This window comes from Ictidomys tridecemlineatus, chromosome 5, assembly GCF_052094955.1.
Source record: "Ictidomys tridecemlineatus isolate mIctTri1 chromosome 5, mIctTri1.hap1, whole genome shotgun sequence".
In the NCBI taxonomy this organism is placed as follows: Eukaryota; Metazoa; Chordata; class Mammalia; order Rodentia; family Sciuridae; genus Ictidomys; species Ictidomys tridecemlineatus.
The window spans coordinates 114,514,752-114,529,143 of NC_135481.1; the positions used below are offsets into that span (position 1 = coordinate 114,514,752).

The following is a 14,392-nucleotide window of genomic DNA, read 5'->3' on the forward strand; positions in this document are numbered from 1 at the left end:
CGCCACCGCCTAGGGGTCCCCATTGCCCTCTCCAGCCCATGAGAAGGGCCTTACTCCCAGGGTCACTGTGGTGCTGGGTCAGAGCGTCGGGCTCCATGCTCTCATTTGCCTCTTTAGATCAACATTTCTCTTCTGGAATCCAGGGTATCTTCTGGAACATGGTCAGCGCTTAGCAAATACTGGATCAGATGGAGGTATTGAAGGACAGAGGATGGACGGAAGGGAGGATGGAAGGCAGGAAAGAAGGAAGGAGTAGAAGGAAGGGCCAGGGGTACTGACCCAGGCATGCAGGCAGGTGACAGGCAGGTGGCCCACAGCAGGATCATAGCAGATGCTGCAGGCAGGAAGGCCAGCCCCTCAGTGTGAGAAGACGAGACAGGGACCACGGCTAGATCAAGAGCTTGGCCAAGCCACAGCCCAAATTAGCCAAGAACCAGGAAACCAGGGGTCCACCCCTCCTGGCTTGCCAGGGTCGTGGCCTGGTTTGTGGCTGATTGTCCCACATCCTGGGAAATTCCTTAGTCCCAAGCAAAGTGGGCTAAGTGGTCCCCTACTAGGACCAAGACCAGTGTCCAGTTCATAGCAGGAAGGGCCCCCCAAGCTCCTGGGCTGATGTTCCTCAAGCCCCCAAGGCCAGAGTGGGCCCAGGCCAGTACGGGGAGCAGAGAGCAAGCAGAGCCAGCCTCCTCCAACTGAGCAGGACGGCAAAGGCCACCCACGCTCCTTGGCTCTGCTCCCAAGGACCCGTCCACTGCCAGCCCTCCCCAGGCCTCCCAGGCTCTAGGAGCCCATCCTGGCCACTGGCCCTCCCTATGCACTGTCCCCAGTGCTGTGGATAGAACTTCGTCCTTCCAAAGTTCGTATGAGCCCTAATCTCCAGGTGACAGGATTTGGAAAAGCCCTTAGGAGGTACCTGGGGCAAAGGAGGATGTGAGGGTCCAGCCTCCAGAACCGCAGAGAAACTTCTTTCTGTGATTAAGCTGCCAGGTGGGATGCTGGGTTAGGCAGCCCCGGTGTGCTGAGCCCTGAGACCCCCAACCCCCCCTTCAAAATTGACCCACCCTCAGCCCCCATTTTCTCAGGCCCTTTCTGAGGGGCCATGGGGAGTTCTGGGTTACCACCGGTTGCTCCCAGTTTCCCACGGTATTCCTTCGGAGGTTGGCTTGGAAAATCGTACCCGTGGCATGGCTCAGCCTTGGACGGTCACAGCGTGAGCAGCGCCCCAGGATGCTGCGTGGCCCCCTCTTTCCCAAAGCAGTTTCAGCTGGAACTGTCTGGGCTCCTTCTCTATCCCTGTTGCTAGTGTGACCAAATGTCACAAGGCAGAGGATGACGCAGGACATTTATCCTTTCATTGCTGGGAGGCCAAAGTAGACCTCGCTGGGCCACAGTCCCGATTTGGGCAGGGATCCTTCCTTCTGGAGGCTCCGGGGAGGGGGCTTCTTCTCCAATTTCCAGAAGCTTCCTCACTACTTGGAGAGAGACCTCCGAGACCCCTGGTTCCTCCCCCTGCCCTGGTCACCACACCACCTGCTTCTAACTCCACCTCCTGCATCTCTTTCTCTAAAGACCCAGTGATTACGTTTAGGACCCACCTGGGTGACCATGACACTCTCCCCATTCCTAGATCTTTACCCTAATCACACCTGGAAAGTCCCTCTGGTGGTAGCAGGTGTCACGCACAGGTTGGAGCATGGAGGGCGCTGTGCACAGGTCACCTGGTGGGGCCTGCTCTCTCCACAATGAGCCTGAGGTCAGGGCTCCCAGGGCTGCCGTGAAAGAGAGAGAACCCACAGGGCTCTGGGAGGAACTGGGCTCTGGTTTAGAGTGTCCACATGGCCAGCCCTGCAGTCCCGCTACTCAGGAGGCTGGAGCAGGACTCCACGCTAGAGCCCAGCCCAGACAATTTAATGAGAACCTTTCTCAAAATAAATAAAAGTGTAAAACACAAAATGGGCGGGGTGGTCGCTGAGTGGTGGCGCGCTCCTCTAGCAGACGTGAGACCCTGGTTTGGATCCCTAGTAGTTCAAAGAAGGAAAAAAGAATCTAAAAAGTGCCCATGAATACGAGTTCTTAACCCTGCAGAGTGCCCTAACTGGCCTCAGAACCATGGTGGGTAGGAAAGGAAACGTCTCACAGGGTGTGGGGACCGGCCTGCTGAACTTGCAGGTCACACGTCCCAGGTGCCTCCTGTCCTCTGCTTTACTGGGCCCTCTCGACACCCGCCTGTACCCGCCTTCCTGGTGGTGGTCACACGCAGGGCCCTGTGGTGAGAGGAAGCCCCAGGCCTGGGGACCTAGAAGCATCACGGCCTGAGCCAGCACCCTGCACGGACACCTTGGGAACACTGGTCAAAGCGAGGGGCAGAGAGGGCCCCAGTTTCGAGGTAGAAAAGGACAGATCCGCTGAGCCACAGGAATCCCTGCTTCAGCCCTTTTCTGAGCAAAGAGCAGGGACCTTGAAGTCAGCTTGGGCACTGGGCCCTTCATTCCCTAATTTGGTACATGACCTTGAACAATTCCTTTGTCCTTCTGATCCTGTGGAGGTGTTGATGCAATTGGGTGGATACAATGACCACAGCATCACAGCCATTGTGAGACTCTCATTGCCACCAGAATGGGGACTGTCCCTGATCAGTAACTATAGCAGGCTAGTGGGGAGGTGGCTCAAGCCAGTCCCCTGGTCCACAGGCAATAGCTGCAGAAAACAAAGAAATGGAGCCTGGCCGGGGGAGGGTGGCCACTGGGGGATTTTTCCCTGCTCTGGAGTGCAGCAGCTGATGACCTCGCATTGCTGTCCCTCCAGGTTTATGGTGGCCCCAGTAGGCTTGGTGACACTGAGTGGGTGGCCTGGTAGGAGCTTCTGTGCAGGCCACTTCCCTATGGCCAGAGTGTTGGCTGGAAGCCTTCTAGGGTAGGATAGGCAGGACCTGGGCGGGGCCAGGGGAGGGGCAGGGCTGCTGTGGTCAGTGACAAATGCGGGCTGCAGTCCTGCCTGCCCTCTGCCCCCGTCCTGAGCCCTGAGGACGGCCACCCTGCTGTGTGCACACTCAGCTGCAAGACAGAGTGAGTACGGACACTGTGGCTGTGGTCTCGCGGGCCTGAGGCTGCGGGGAGGGACCCGGGGGCACTCTAGAGTATCGGGTCTGGAGGGCTCAACATCTCTCGGGAGTCTCCAAGGGACGGGAAGGGCCTCCACAGTGCCCAGAACAAGCTGGGCTGCACCCTGAAGCTGGCCGAGCCTCCGTGTCCCCACAGGTGGGAGGGAGGTAGTTACAGCCCCTGCACGTGTGACTGAGGCACAGCCCCAGGGGCAGTGCCCACCAGCCACACCTGGCTGGAACGTAGATCAGTGTGGTTGTCACCTTTGGAGGGGCCACTGTGGTCAACCGCTAGGCTTCTGCTCACCCTGCGATGCCCAGGACAACACCCCCACCCCCACACACAGAATGCTCCAGCTCTGAGTGTCAACAGGACAAGATTGAGAAACCCTGACCCAAGGCAGTGGCGACAAGCTGTCTGCTGGATGGGGGCCGCTCCCTCACGTCGTCCACTCGAGAGCCTCAGGAAAAGCTGCTTCCCTAGATAAGGCGCCTGGTGGAGGCAGCCTTCAGGCGGGCGGGCGGAGGCTCGGAGGCTCCAGGAGCCTTGGAAGTTTGCTAAAGAACCCAAGTCGAGCAAGGTGAGCGGGGTGTTCAAGTTTTCCAAGGACGGGGTCTCGGCAAGGAATGCCACAGTGAGGGGCCGCAGCTCCCTGGGCCAGCGTCCTGGGTTGGAGCCTGAAGCGTGGAGCGTGAAGAGGCTGGGACACCTGGGGGTGGAGGACGAGTTCATGACATTGACCAAGGTGACACACACGGCGTCTTTGGTCTCCAGGCTCTGGCCCTGTTCTCTAGGGATGCAGGGCTGTTGGTCAGTTAGACCTCAACAGAGAGGGTGTTAAAAGATAAGGTGGGTGGCCCAGCTGAGCCACAGGGAGGGAGTTACTTGGGGTTGAATGCCTGGAAAGCCCGGAGCCCAGCAGCAGCTCCCAGCCTGACTGTGTCCCCCCCAGTGTCCAGCTGGCATCTGCTACCTCTGAGGAGAAGAGGGGTCCAGGCTTGCATTCCTTCATTTATTCCACAGTGGCGCATGGGGTCCCCCCAGACAACTGGTGGAGCTCTAGGAGAAACAGGAGAGAAGCCATTATGGGAAGTAACAGGGGGAGAAACAGGTTCAGGCGTGGGAGGATGTCACCAAGGGTGACATGAAAGCAGAGCGTGAACCTGTGCAGAAGCGGCCTTGGGCGGGGGGGACGGTCAGGAGGGAACTGTAGAAGAGGGAGCGGTGTGGGGGAGGGCCCAGGGCAGGACAGAGACTGCTGGGCTGGGGGAGTCTGGAAGGGAAGCCTTAGGCCTGGGGACTCACGTGAGCCAGGCAGAGCAGGTCAAGGTGAGGCCAACGGGGGCCAGCGCAGCCAGGACACACAGGGATCCTCAGGCCACATACAGTGGGCAGCAGTGGTCTTCTGTGGCCGGGGGAGCTGGGCCAAGGCCGTGAGGGAAGGAGCTTCTGTCCCATGCAGTGTGTACAGTGGCCCCCCGGGCACAGAGGGGAGGCCACTAGTGGTCCAGGTGGAAGTGGGGTCTCCCCTTAGGGTGGTGGGGAGAGTGGAGAGAGGCAGGGAGGTCGGAGGCCTGTGTGGAAATAGAAATCCACAAGCCTTGCTCGTGGGCTGCAGGCGGAAAGGTCAAGGTTGCTTCTCCCATGAAGCCCTACCCAGGTCTTCAGGGTCTGGACGGAGCGCTGGCTTTGCTTCCCCGTCCTCGTCAGATCCACGCCCTTGTCCCTTCGTGATTAGCAGATGCTGGAAAGACCCTCCTCAGCTGCATACTTCTCTCGGCTGAGTCTGGACCCAGACCAGGTGGGACCTTGTGGCCCAATTTGGAATGAAGGCCAGCAGATTTGACGTCCACGTATTGTAGGGGACCAGTGGGAAACAGGGCAGAGCCTCCTCCCCTTCCCCCGGCACTGCCACCTACCTCAAGCTTGAAATTGCAGGTGAACTTGAGTGGTCTCCTCTCTTCCTCCTGCAGGAATGTTAATGTCAGGGTCCGGGCTCTCCTGGCACATAGTGGGGCTGGTCTGCAGCCTGGGAGGCTCCCTGGGCCCGCTCAGGCTCAGCCTACCTCAGAGAGGACCCAAAAGGCTCTCAAAGCCACGTATTTCCACCAGAGGCCCAGGAGCCTGATGGCGAAACCAGGCTTTTAACCACGAAGCCCAAACGCACCCTGAGGCCTCCACTTTCAGAGAGACTTCTCTTCACACCACGTGGCAGGGGAGGGTAACGAGCCCTTGAGAGGGGACATTGGGAGTGAACACGTCCGTTCCACTGAGCCTCAGTTAATTCACTATAAGATCGGGGCTAATAATACTTAATTTTGGAGGCAATTTTATGTAGTAATTGTAGTGCTTCATAAATAGTGGCCTTAATAAAAGGGTGGGCCCAAATGGACCAAGACTTCTGGGTCCCAATCCTGTGGCCCAAGGGAACCTGAGTGAACCTGGGACCCTCCACCCCAAGAACAGACCTGGCTCTCCCAGGAGACCTAGGGACTGCTCACTCTCAGGTCTCTGGTGTTCAGGGGTTTGGGGACATGGTGGGGGCAGCTGTTGGCCACCGCACCTTCCAGTCCTGGTGTCGCTGATGAAGAATGCAAGGCTTGGGTTGGGTGGCCTGGCCAGCTGCCTAGCAGCCTCACAAGGGCTTTGCCCACACAGGATGTCCCCTGCTCCCGGCTGCTCCAGCCATGGGGTTATCAGCTCTGTGCTGATCTGCAGGGGACTCAGCCAAATGGTTTTTCTAGGGCAACTCGATCTGCAGGAGAGGGCACACTGTACTATAGATAGACTAGTTTAAAGGACACACAGTAGTCCACAGCCACCTTGTCCCTCACAGACCTCCAGAGATGGCCGTCACTGTGGGAACAGGGAGGGAGAACAGCCTAGAATCTGGGAGTATGCTCCTGAATTATCTGCAGATGAGGGCTATCGCAGCGGCTGCTGAACCAGGATCAAAGATGCAGACACAATCAGGGTCACAATGGGTCTAAGTCCACACCTTGCCAGTCAGCAGGAGGCTCCTCCTTGGACCTTGGATTACCCCTCTGTAAGATGGAGCCCTAAGCGAGCCCACCTCCCTGGGGGGTATGGTTGAAGGAGTTGATAGACAGCAGAGCACCTAGCAGAGGGTGGGCAATGCCCCCACCCCCCACCCCGTGGCCCGTGACTGCAGAGGCTGCTGCATCTGGCTCCCACGGCCAGACATTCTGCAGGCAGAACATTCTTCTCTGAGCCCAGATGCAACTGGGAGAGGAGGGCTGGTCAGGATGACCTACCTGAGCCCTTCAGCCTTGTTCAAAGACGGGCCTGTGGTCCTGGTCCGCTTGATGCCCCAACCTATTCTTGTCCCAAGGTCTCCCCAAGTGGGCCACTCGGTAGCAGCTTCCAGTGCTGCAGTTTGGGTTCCTTTAGGGTTTGGCTTTGTCTGGGTCGTGTGACTGGCCGGCTGTCTCTGCTCACCCTGGCTCTAGGGGACCTGATGACATGGTGTTTGGAGAATAAACCTAGCAGGGAAGGACTTGCTCCAAGAACAGTGTGCAGGATGAAGATGCTCCCCAGGGGCTGACCGAGCTGCCTCCAGGCACAGCTGAGGACATGGAGTGTCGGGTGTCAGGTGGAGCTTTGGCAGACAAGCCATTCAGATGCCTCATACAATTTGCATAGCACTTGCTCCCTGGGAGGCTCTGCTCCCAGAACCCTGTGCGTCAGTGCTGCTTCTACCCTGACTCACAGTGAGGAGGGTGGCTTGGGGAGCACTGGCCACCCAGAGTCACAGTGTGAAGTCCTAGTAGGCTGAGAGGTGAACCAGGCAGCTGGCTCCAGAGCGGGGTTCCTCACCACCATGGAGGTAGAAGGAGGACTTGGGGCCACAGCCAGATGGGGGCACAGGCAGGAGGTTCCCGGCATGCAGGAGGGAGGACAGGAGCAGAGACAGAAGGCCTGTGAGCAGGAGCAGTGGACCACCCTGCAGGACTTCACTCTTGGTGTGTCTGTGTCCTGACTTCCCCGCCCTCATCTTAAAAAACAAAAAAATGTCTTGTTGGCTTGGGGCACGCTCTAGTAACTTCATTTTAATGCCATGAGCTCTTTAAAGATCCTTTCTCCAAATACAGACACATTGTGGGGTGTCCAGGGTCAGGAATTTTATGGGCACTTTTCAGATGCTGATGAAAGACGGGGAGGTCGGAGGCTCACAGTAAGAGTGCGGAGTTTTTCAAGAGACTCTCTGGGGACAAAGGTGGCCTGTAGCAGCCCTGGCAGACGGATCAGTACCATGATACCCTGACCACCGGGCTCAGGGGACATGCAGTGGCAAAGCCAGCCAGGTGGAGGCCCAGGGGGAGGAGCTGGTCTGAGCTCTCAGAGGGAGTGGAGCCTTGCCAAGTGCTGGGCCATGATACCCCAGGGAAGGTCAGAGGCCTCTCACCCCTGGAAACCTCCCCGATGCCCACCACCGACAGGAGCCTTGATGTGAATGAGAGGCCAGGCGTCCCGCGCTAGCAGGCCCCTGCCTGTCCTCGGGTCTGCACTTGCTCTGCCTTCTCTTTCCTGTCCCTATGGTAGATGTCCACATCCCCCGTCCAGCCCTTCCAGCCATAGCGCCCTCCACAGGCCCTCACCCAGACCTCATGGGTACTGTCACTCCTCTTTGAGGCCACATGGACCCAACCGGAGGCTGGGGGATGCGCGGTGACAACTCTCTAGAATGTCAGCTTCACCTGTCTCTCTGTCCACAGCTCCGAGAACTGCTGCCGGCGCCCTCTCTGAGAACACCTTCCCACATCCCCTCCAGGACAGCGGCAGCCACCATGAAGCTGGTCCTCCTCTTGTGCCTGACGCTCATCAGCCCTCAGCTGGCCTCCCTCCGACGCCACAACTCTCGGGAGACAAGGAGGAAAATCAAGGAACCCGCTGTCCATGACACAGTGGCCCCCAGCACCAGGGAATTCGCCTTTGACCTCTACAGAGCCTTGGCTTCCAACGCCCCTGGACAGAACATCTTCTTCTCCCCTCTGAGCATCTCCATGAGCCTGGCCATGCTCACCCTGGGGGCCCACTCCAACACCAAGGCGCAGATCCTGGAGGGCCTGGGCCACAGCCTGCAGCCCGACTCAGAAGAGGAACTCCACAACACCTTCCAGAAGCTTCTGCAGGAGCTGAGTCAGCCCAGAGAGGGCCTCGAGCTCAGCCTCGGCAACGCCCTCTTCATGGACCCTACAGTGAGCGTTCAGGAGGGCTTTCTGAGGGCCATGAAGACTATGTACCAGGCGGACATTTTCCCCACCAACTTCGGGAACCCCACAGAAGCCCAGAAGCAGATCAATGACTATGTGGCAACGCAAACCAAGGGCAAGATTGTGGACTTGATCCAGGACCTCGACAGCACCCACATCATAGTGATGGTGAATTACATTTTCTTTAAAGGTGAGGTGACAGGTTCCGGTTTGAACCAGAACTTTCTCTCTTTCCACTGCTTTAGCCACAACAATACCCCATTCCCTCCACCTAAAGAAGCCAGTGAGGCAGCTTTAGTGCTTCGTCCCAGCGGGAGCCCCTCTGGCCCACTGACAGAGGTAGAGCCGTCATCTCCCTGGATTCACTGAAAACGCCCCTGCTCTCCAAAGGCTCATCGGCTCCTCTTTGCAGATGCTGAGCCCTGTGACCTGCAGGGAAGGGGGACAGGCAGAGTAGGGGAAGAGGGGAGGAGAGGGGGGAGTCCATCTGTCAACTCCCAGAGTCACAAATAGTGTCTCAGACCCTTTGGGTGACTACAGCAAAACACCACACACCGGGTGGCTTATATGCAACAGAACTTATTTCTCACGTTTTTAGAGAACAGGAAGCCTGAGATGGAGCTTTGACTCAGTGTCTGCCGAAGCCAGGATCCCCACAGCTAGCACATTCACACAGGGGGAGGGGGACGTGGGTCCCTGGGTCCCTCCCACAACGGCACTAACCTCACTTACGAGGACTCTGCTTTGGCAACCTAACAGCCACCCAGAGGCCCTGCCTCCTGGCACCATCACCTTGGGGTTTAGGGTTTCAACAAATGGATTTGGGGAGAGGGAACAAATTCACAGCAAGGAATACCAGGCTTGGATTCTGAGGTTCTTGTCCCTCGGTCCAGGACTGGTCCCCTTATAGCAACTGTGAAATAAGCTAAGCATTGGTTCTGGGGCAGGGCCCACCTTGAGAACGATTAAGAAGTCGGAAGCGGTCACTTGCCATCCTTGATTAGCAGTGCCCATGGGAAGCAGCCAGAGAAGGAGCCCAGGGAAGGCCTCCTAACAGGGATGATCATGTCCTTCCAGGACCCCTTACACCTCTGTGCAAAACCCAGATCAAAATGCAACCATCAGGAAAAGAGTAAAACACAGAGCACCTCCCCTAGACGTCAGGGAGCACCTCAGGCATCAGAAAATCAAAGGGCCTCCAAAGACATGAAAGCCAACCTTCTTGTTTTTCAAATATGGAAGGAGAGGCACCATGACAAGTCGAGACATACCCTAGGGTCATAAAGGGACCTGCCTTCATAGTCCAGAGTGCAGGTTCTGCTGCTCTGTAGTGAAGGCTCTATACGAGGAGCCGCTCTGCCACTCTGCTTCCTGAATCCACTCTTCCTTTGCAGCAGAGAATGCCTCACCCTTACCCAGTTCTCTTCCCTCCCTGTCGCCCCCCCCTTTAGCTAAGTGGGAGACAGGCTTCAACCCCGAAAACACCAAGGAGCAAGATTTCCACGTGAACTGGGACACCACCGTGAAGGTGTCCATGATGAACCGGGAGGATCAATATTACTACTTCCTGGACCGGAACCTCTCCTGCGAGGTGGTGGGGGTCCCCTACGAAGGCAACGCCACTGCCCTTCTCATTCTCCCCAGCGAGGGCAAGATGGCGCAGGTGGAGAACGGCCTGACCGGGAAAAGGCTGGGGAAGTGGCTTCACTTGTTGACCAAGAGGTACTCTTCAGACCACTCCAGGGCCAGCCTGACCCTGCCCGAGCCCAGGGACATCCATGGCCCCCAAGACCACACAGTGGTGGTGGGAAGGACCCACCCAGTTATGGAGCTCCTTCCAAACCCAAAGTCACCTGGTGAAGTCCTGGGCCAGCTGGAGGGACCCAGGTGGGAAGCTGGGTTCCCGGGGGGGAGGTGCCAGAGTGGGGCAGCCCAAGTCCAAGTCCAGACCCAGGGGAGGTCTGTCCGAGATGAAGGGCAGAGAAGCCCAAGAAGCCCAGGGGCGTGCCTGGAACACAGAGGTCTGTCCGAGATGAAGGGCAGAGAAGCCCAAGAAGCCGAGGGGCGTGCCTGGAACACAAGCTCAGGGAGCCCCGGCTCGGGCTGAGGACGGCTCTTTTCTTTCTCTAGGCAGCTGGACCTTTACCTTCCCAAGTTCTCCATCGAGGGCTCCTATCAGCTGGAGAAAATCCTGCCCAAGCTAGGGATCAGCCAAGTCTTCACCTCCCAGGCCGACCTGAGCGGCCTCACCAACCACTCCAACATCCAGGTGTCCGAGGTGAGTCCAGAAGTCCCCGAGCCACCGCCTTCAGGAATGGCCTGCCCTGCCCTGAGATCTCCCCACCCCCTCCTCTTTTCCACAAAGATGTTACTTTGGGCTTCTTGCTCCTTGCCATAGGAAGCCACCGTGCCTGGGGGGAGGGAGTGCAGTAATAACTGGTCAAGACTCAGAATCCTGTGCAAGCCCCTTCCCTTCCTAGCTGTGGGAGCTCCAGCAAATACCTGAGACTCTGAGCCTCCTCTCTCTCACCTGTGAAACAGGGAAGTCACACCTCACTGTGAGATGTCACGAGGATTCAGTGACTGACACACGTGCAGTCTCCTCTGGGCACAGCGGCTGGCACAGGTGGCTGCTCAGATGTTCCACTTCCTCCCTCTCCCAGGCTCAGGTGCACTGAGGCCTGTGTTGGAGCTGTAGGTGGCTTTGCCATTTCCCACGAATCCTGCTCCCAGCCCTGGGTGGCCAGATAATGCCTGCTGTCTCCCTGCAGATGGTGCACCGGGCCGTGGTGGAGGTGGACGAGTCAGGAACCAAAGCAGCTGCAGCCACCGGGACAGTCTTCATGTTCAGGTCGGCCCGACTGGGCTCTCAGAGGGTCGTGTTCAACAGACCCTTTCTGCTGACCATCGTGGGAAACACGAACATCCTCTTCTTTGGCAAAGTGACCCGACCCTGAGGGCAGTTTTCTCCTGGAATTCACAGGCTCCGCAGGGGGAGACAGGGGTGAGCATGGCCCATCTATCTGCTAGTAGCTGGTGATTAACATAGGTTTAGCTGACTATTGGGACGTCACAAATAATAATAAGATCAATATACTGGTGATTACTTCTTACACAATTGCAGGACAAGGGTGCCTTGGAGAAACCTGGAGAACAATTGGTCTTGTCCTTGCTGTCCATCAGTAGAGATTGGCACTGAGGCTCAGAAAGGCCAGTTGACTCATTCAAGCTCCCACAACATTAGTACCCCAGACAGGCCCAGAGTTCAGGCCACTGATGCTCAGATCAGTGTTTCAAACACATTTGGAAGACAGTTCCGGTTGCTGAGAGACACCGGGAGGCACATTTTTAAGTCTTGTCCCCCATCTATCAGCAACAACTGTCAGTTCATCATAGTTTGGAAAGAGTTCTAGATGGGGCTACTCACCCTGCTTTAACCAGCTGTGTGACATTGGATCCACACCGGCCCCCTCTGGACCTCAGGATCCTCATGTCTCCAGTGAAAGGATCCCAATAAAGGACCCTTGAAGTATTTAAAAGGTTGGACTGTCCCATGTCAGCCTTGGTTGACTTCAGCACATTTGAGTGTTAGGTAAAACAGAGGCCAGGGTGGAAGTGTCCCAATGCAGGATTGGACTAACCGGTGAATAGTTACCCTTTCATGGGCCTGGCTGGGGATGACAGGAGGTCTATTGCAAAGGGGAGAGGAGCGGCTGCAGACCCTGATGACTCACCTTGTGAATTTCATGTCAGCAATAATAATAAAGCATTTTCCAAACACTGGGCCTCATTGTCTTTGTGGCGGCAACTCTACTAGGAACGGTGACACTGACAACTTGCCATGCTCTAGACTTGGTGCTGGGCACTTGGCCTGCATGCTCCCATTCACCCCTCACGGTACCCCCAAGGCCAGGTGCCACCTTCATCCCCAGTTTAGAGACGGGAGGTGAGTCTTGGTGAGGCTGGGTGGTATACCCAGGTACAGAGCCCAGATGATTGGATGTCCCCGGAGCCACCGGCTCAGTCCCATGCCCCGCCGTGGAGGAGAGATGATGAGACAAGGGGAAGTCCCATGAGTGACCCAGGCAAGGTCCTTTTCTGCCTTTCCCAAGACAACAAGCTCCTTCACTGTCAAATGAAGGGGACCAGACACCAGAATTGAAGGGTGAGCGAGCGAGTTCATCTTCCTCACTCGGCCTCTTACTGTCCCAAAATTAGCTGCCCCCAGAGCCCCTGCCCACCCGACCTGCATGTTCTTATCCTGATTTCCTTGAGGCTGTGCCCACGGCTGTGACCTCAGGGCCTGGACTGTATTAAAGCTGGTACCCACGGGAGTACCGAGGCCAGAAGCCTGGGTTTTGACAATCCCCCATAGAACTGAGCACCTGCTGTGTGCCAGCCTGTGCCGGATGCTTTGCATGCGTGATCTCATTCGTACCCTGACAATCCACCAAGATTTGTCATTGTCCTCATTTTATAGGGGAAAATAGCTGGTGACAGTGAGGGCCAGACTCTGAGATCCCAGGTGGCCCACCGGTTGACCATGGCAGGGTGTGTGGCTGCAAGCAGACCCAGACCTCTTGTTTGTGTTTATGCCTAGAGCTCAGGGCAGCTGGCCAGGACTGGACCTCCTCATGGGGTCACCCTGCCCCTGTGTGTCTTTCCCTTGCATAATGTCTAGTCTCTCTTGGCAAATATTTCTCCCCCTGTTTACCCAGCCTGTCCAAGGTCAGAGGGGGGCCCTGCCCGTGTGTCATGGATAAGGACATGGTCCAGTGCCGTCCAAAGTTCACTGGGCAAACAGGCCCAAAGCAGGAGCTGTGGGGAGTCTGGGGTGGGGTCTGGTGCACTGAGCCTCTGCTGCCTGCCACACATCAAAGCGCTGCTGTCAGGGTCCTCACAGGCCATTTAGCTCAATCATCACAAGGTCCTGGGGTGCACAGAATGAAATAGCAGCTCAGAGAGAGAGAAAGAGAGAAACTTTTAAGGAGCCAGGAAAGGTTTTGCAGAAGGGAGACAGAGCTGGTCTTAAAGAGTGAGTAGAAGGCTTGGGAACAGGTAGGAGACCTGCAGGCCAAGGGAATGTCCGGGGCAGAGCATGATGTGGGCGAGCTGTGGTGTGCTGGGGAAATCATGGAGACCTCTCTGGACCAGTGTTGGGAGTGTGAAGGGGGACGAGGAGGGAGGAGGAAGGAGGGGACCATGCTGGTGGTTCAGGGACAAGGACCTTGCATACAGGGTCCACCACTATTTCTTTCATTGCTATCACGTTTTACCTTGGGGTTCATTGCACACCCTGAGTCTCCTGCACCCCTTCTTCCATCTGCAGCTCAGCCGGTGCCTCCACTCCCCCTCTAGGGGGCGCTCACACCCTCTCCCAGGCTCCACCAGCCCCTTCTGAGGGCTGACCTCTGCCATTGGGTAAACTAAGGTAATGTCCTGTAGGGTCCCTGTTCATACAGGCCTGACCTTTCCCCTCAGGACCCTCGTTCTTAGCCACGGAACTGGCTTCCTAAGGCTGTCCTAACAAAGAGCCACAGTCAGGGGGGCTTAAGCAACAGAAATTGGCTTGCTCACAGTTCTGGAGGCTGCTAGCCCAAGACCAAGAGGTCAGCAGGATTGGCTTCCTCTCCCATTGGCTTGAGGCACCATGTCCCTGTGTCTTCCCTCTGTGCGTGTCTGTGTCTGAATTTTCTCGTCGAGACACCAGCTATATTGGGCTGGGTCCACCTAATGACCTTATTTTAACTCCATCATTTCTTTAAAGATCCAATTCCAATTGTCACATTCTGAGATATTGGGGGTCAGGTCGTTAGCATGTGAGTTTTGAGGGGGACACCATTCAACCCATAGGCCAGCTCACCTTTCAAGTCCCTGATGCTCCTTGTGGAGCTCACCCTTTGGAAAGTACACTTTATTCCGCTCTCTACCCACAGGGACTCTGGGGCCACCTCTCAGGAGCTGTAGCCTGATGCAGAGGAACCGCACTGTGCTGAAGACCGGAACTGGTTCCACCGTCTCTCCCCACAGAGACTCGGGTGAGACGGTGACTTTGGT

General features: G+C 56.9%; 1 protein-coding gene and 1 long non-coding RNA gene across 4 annotated transcripts; one reads left to right on the forward strand and one right to left on the reverse strand.

Moving 5' to 3' along the window:
- Positions 1 to 2,054: 2,054 nt before the first annotated feature.
- Positions 2,055 to 5,186, reverse strand: LOC144377936 (uncharacterized). 2 transcript variants are annotated; one of them, XR_013439251.1, is made up of 4 exons: positions 5,021 to 5,186; positions 4,407 to 4,675; positions 4,075 to 4,160; positions 2,459 to 3,810 (listed from the first exon to the last, which is right to left on the reverse strand). It is a non-coding gene; the product is annotated as an uncharacterized LOC144377936 (long non-coding RNA). The 2 variants fall into 2 exon arrangements; XR_013439250.1 differs by lacking the exon at positions 5,021 to 5,186 and having other exon boundaries at positions 2,055 to 3,810; positions 4,407 to 5,007.
- Serpina5 (serpin family A member 5) lies at positions 2,636 to 12,115 on the forward strand. 2 transcript variants are annotated; one of them, XM_013365616.4, is made up of 5 exons: positions 2,636 to 3,065; positions 7,838 to 8,525; positions 9,787 to 10,057; positions 10,466 to 10,613; positions 11,107 to 12,115. In XM_013365616.4, exons 2-5 carry the CDS (start codon positions 7,910 to 7,912, stop codon positions 11,290 to 11,292), a joined length of 1,221 nt encoding a protein of 406 aa, XP_013221070.2. In that variant the 5' UTR covers positions 2,636 to 3,065; positions 7,838 to 7,909; the 3' UTR covers positions 11,293 to 12,115. The 2 variants fall into 2 exon arrangements, with proteins under 2 accessions (XP_013221070.2, XP_077906914.1); XM_078050788.1 differs by lacking the exon at positions 2,636 to 3,065 and adding an exon at positions 3,505 to 3,681.
- Positions 12,116 to 14,392: the final 2,277 nt, after the last annotated feature.

What these genes read in the sequence shown, in the direction of transcription:
- Serpina5 (XM_013365616.4), top strand. Translation starts at nt 7,910, where the DNA reads ATGAAGCTGGTCCTCCTCTTGTGCCTGACGCTCATCAGCCCTCAGCTG. An exon ending in GAATTACATTTTCTTTAAAG is followed by an intron (nt 8,526 to 9,786) that starts GTGAGGTGACAG and finishes CCCCCCCTTTAG; the next exon opens with CTAAGTGGGAGACAGGCTTC. An exon ending in CCAACATCCAGGTGTCCGAG is followed by an intron (nt 10,614 to 11,106) that starts GTGAGTCCAGAA and finishes GTCTCCCTGCAG; the next exon opens with ATGGTGCACCGGGCCGTGGT.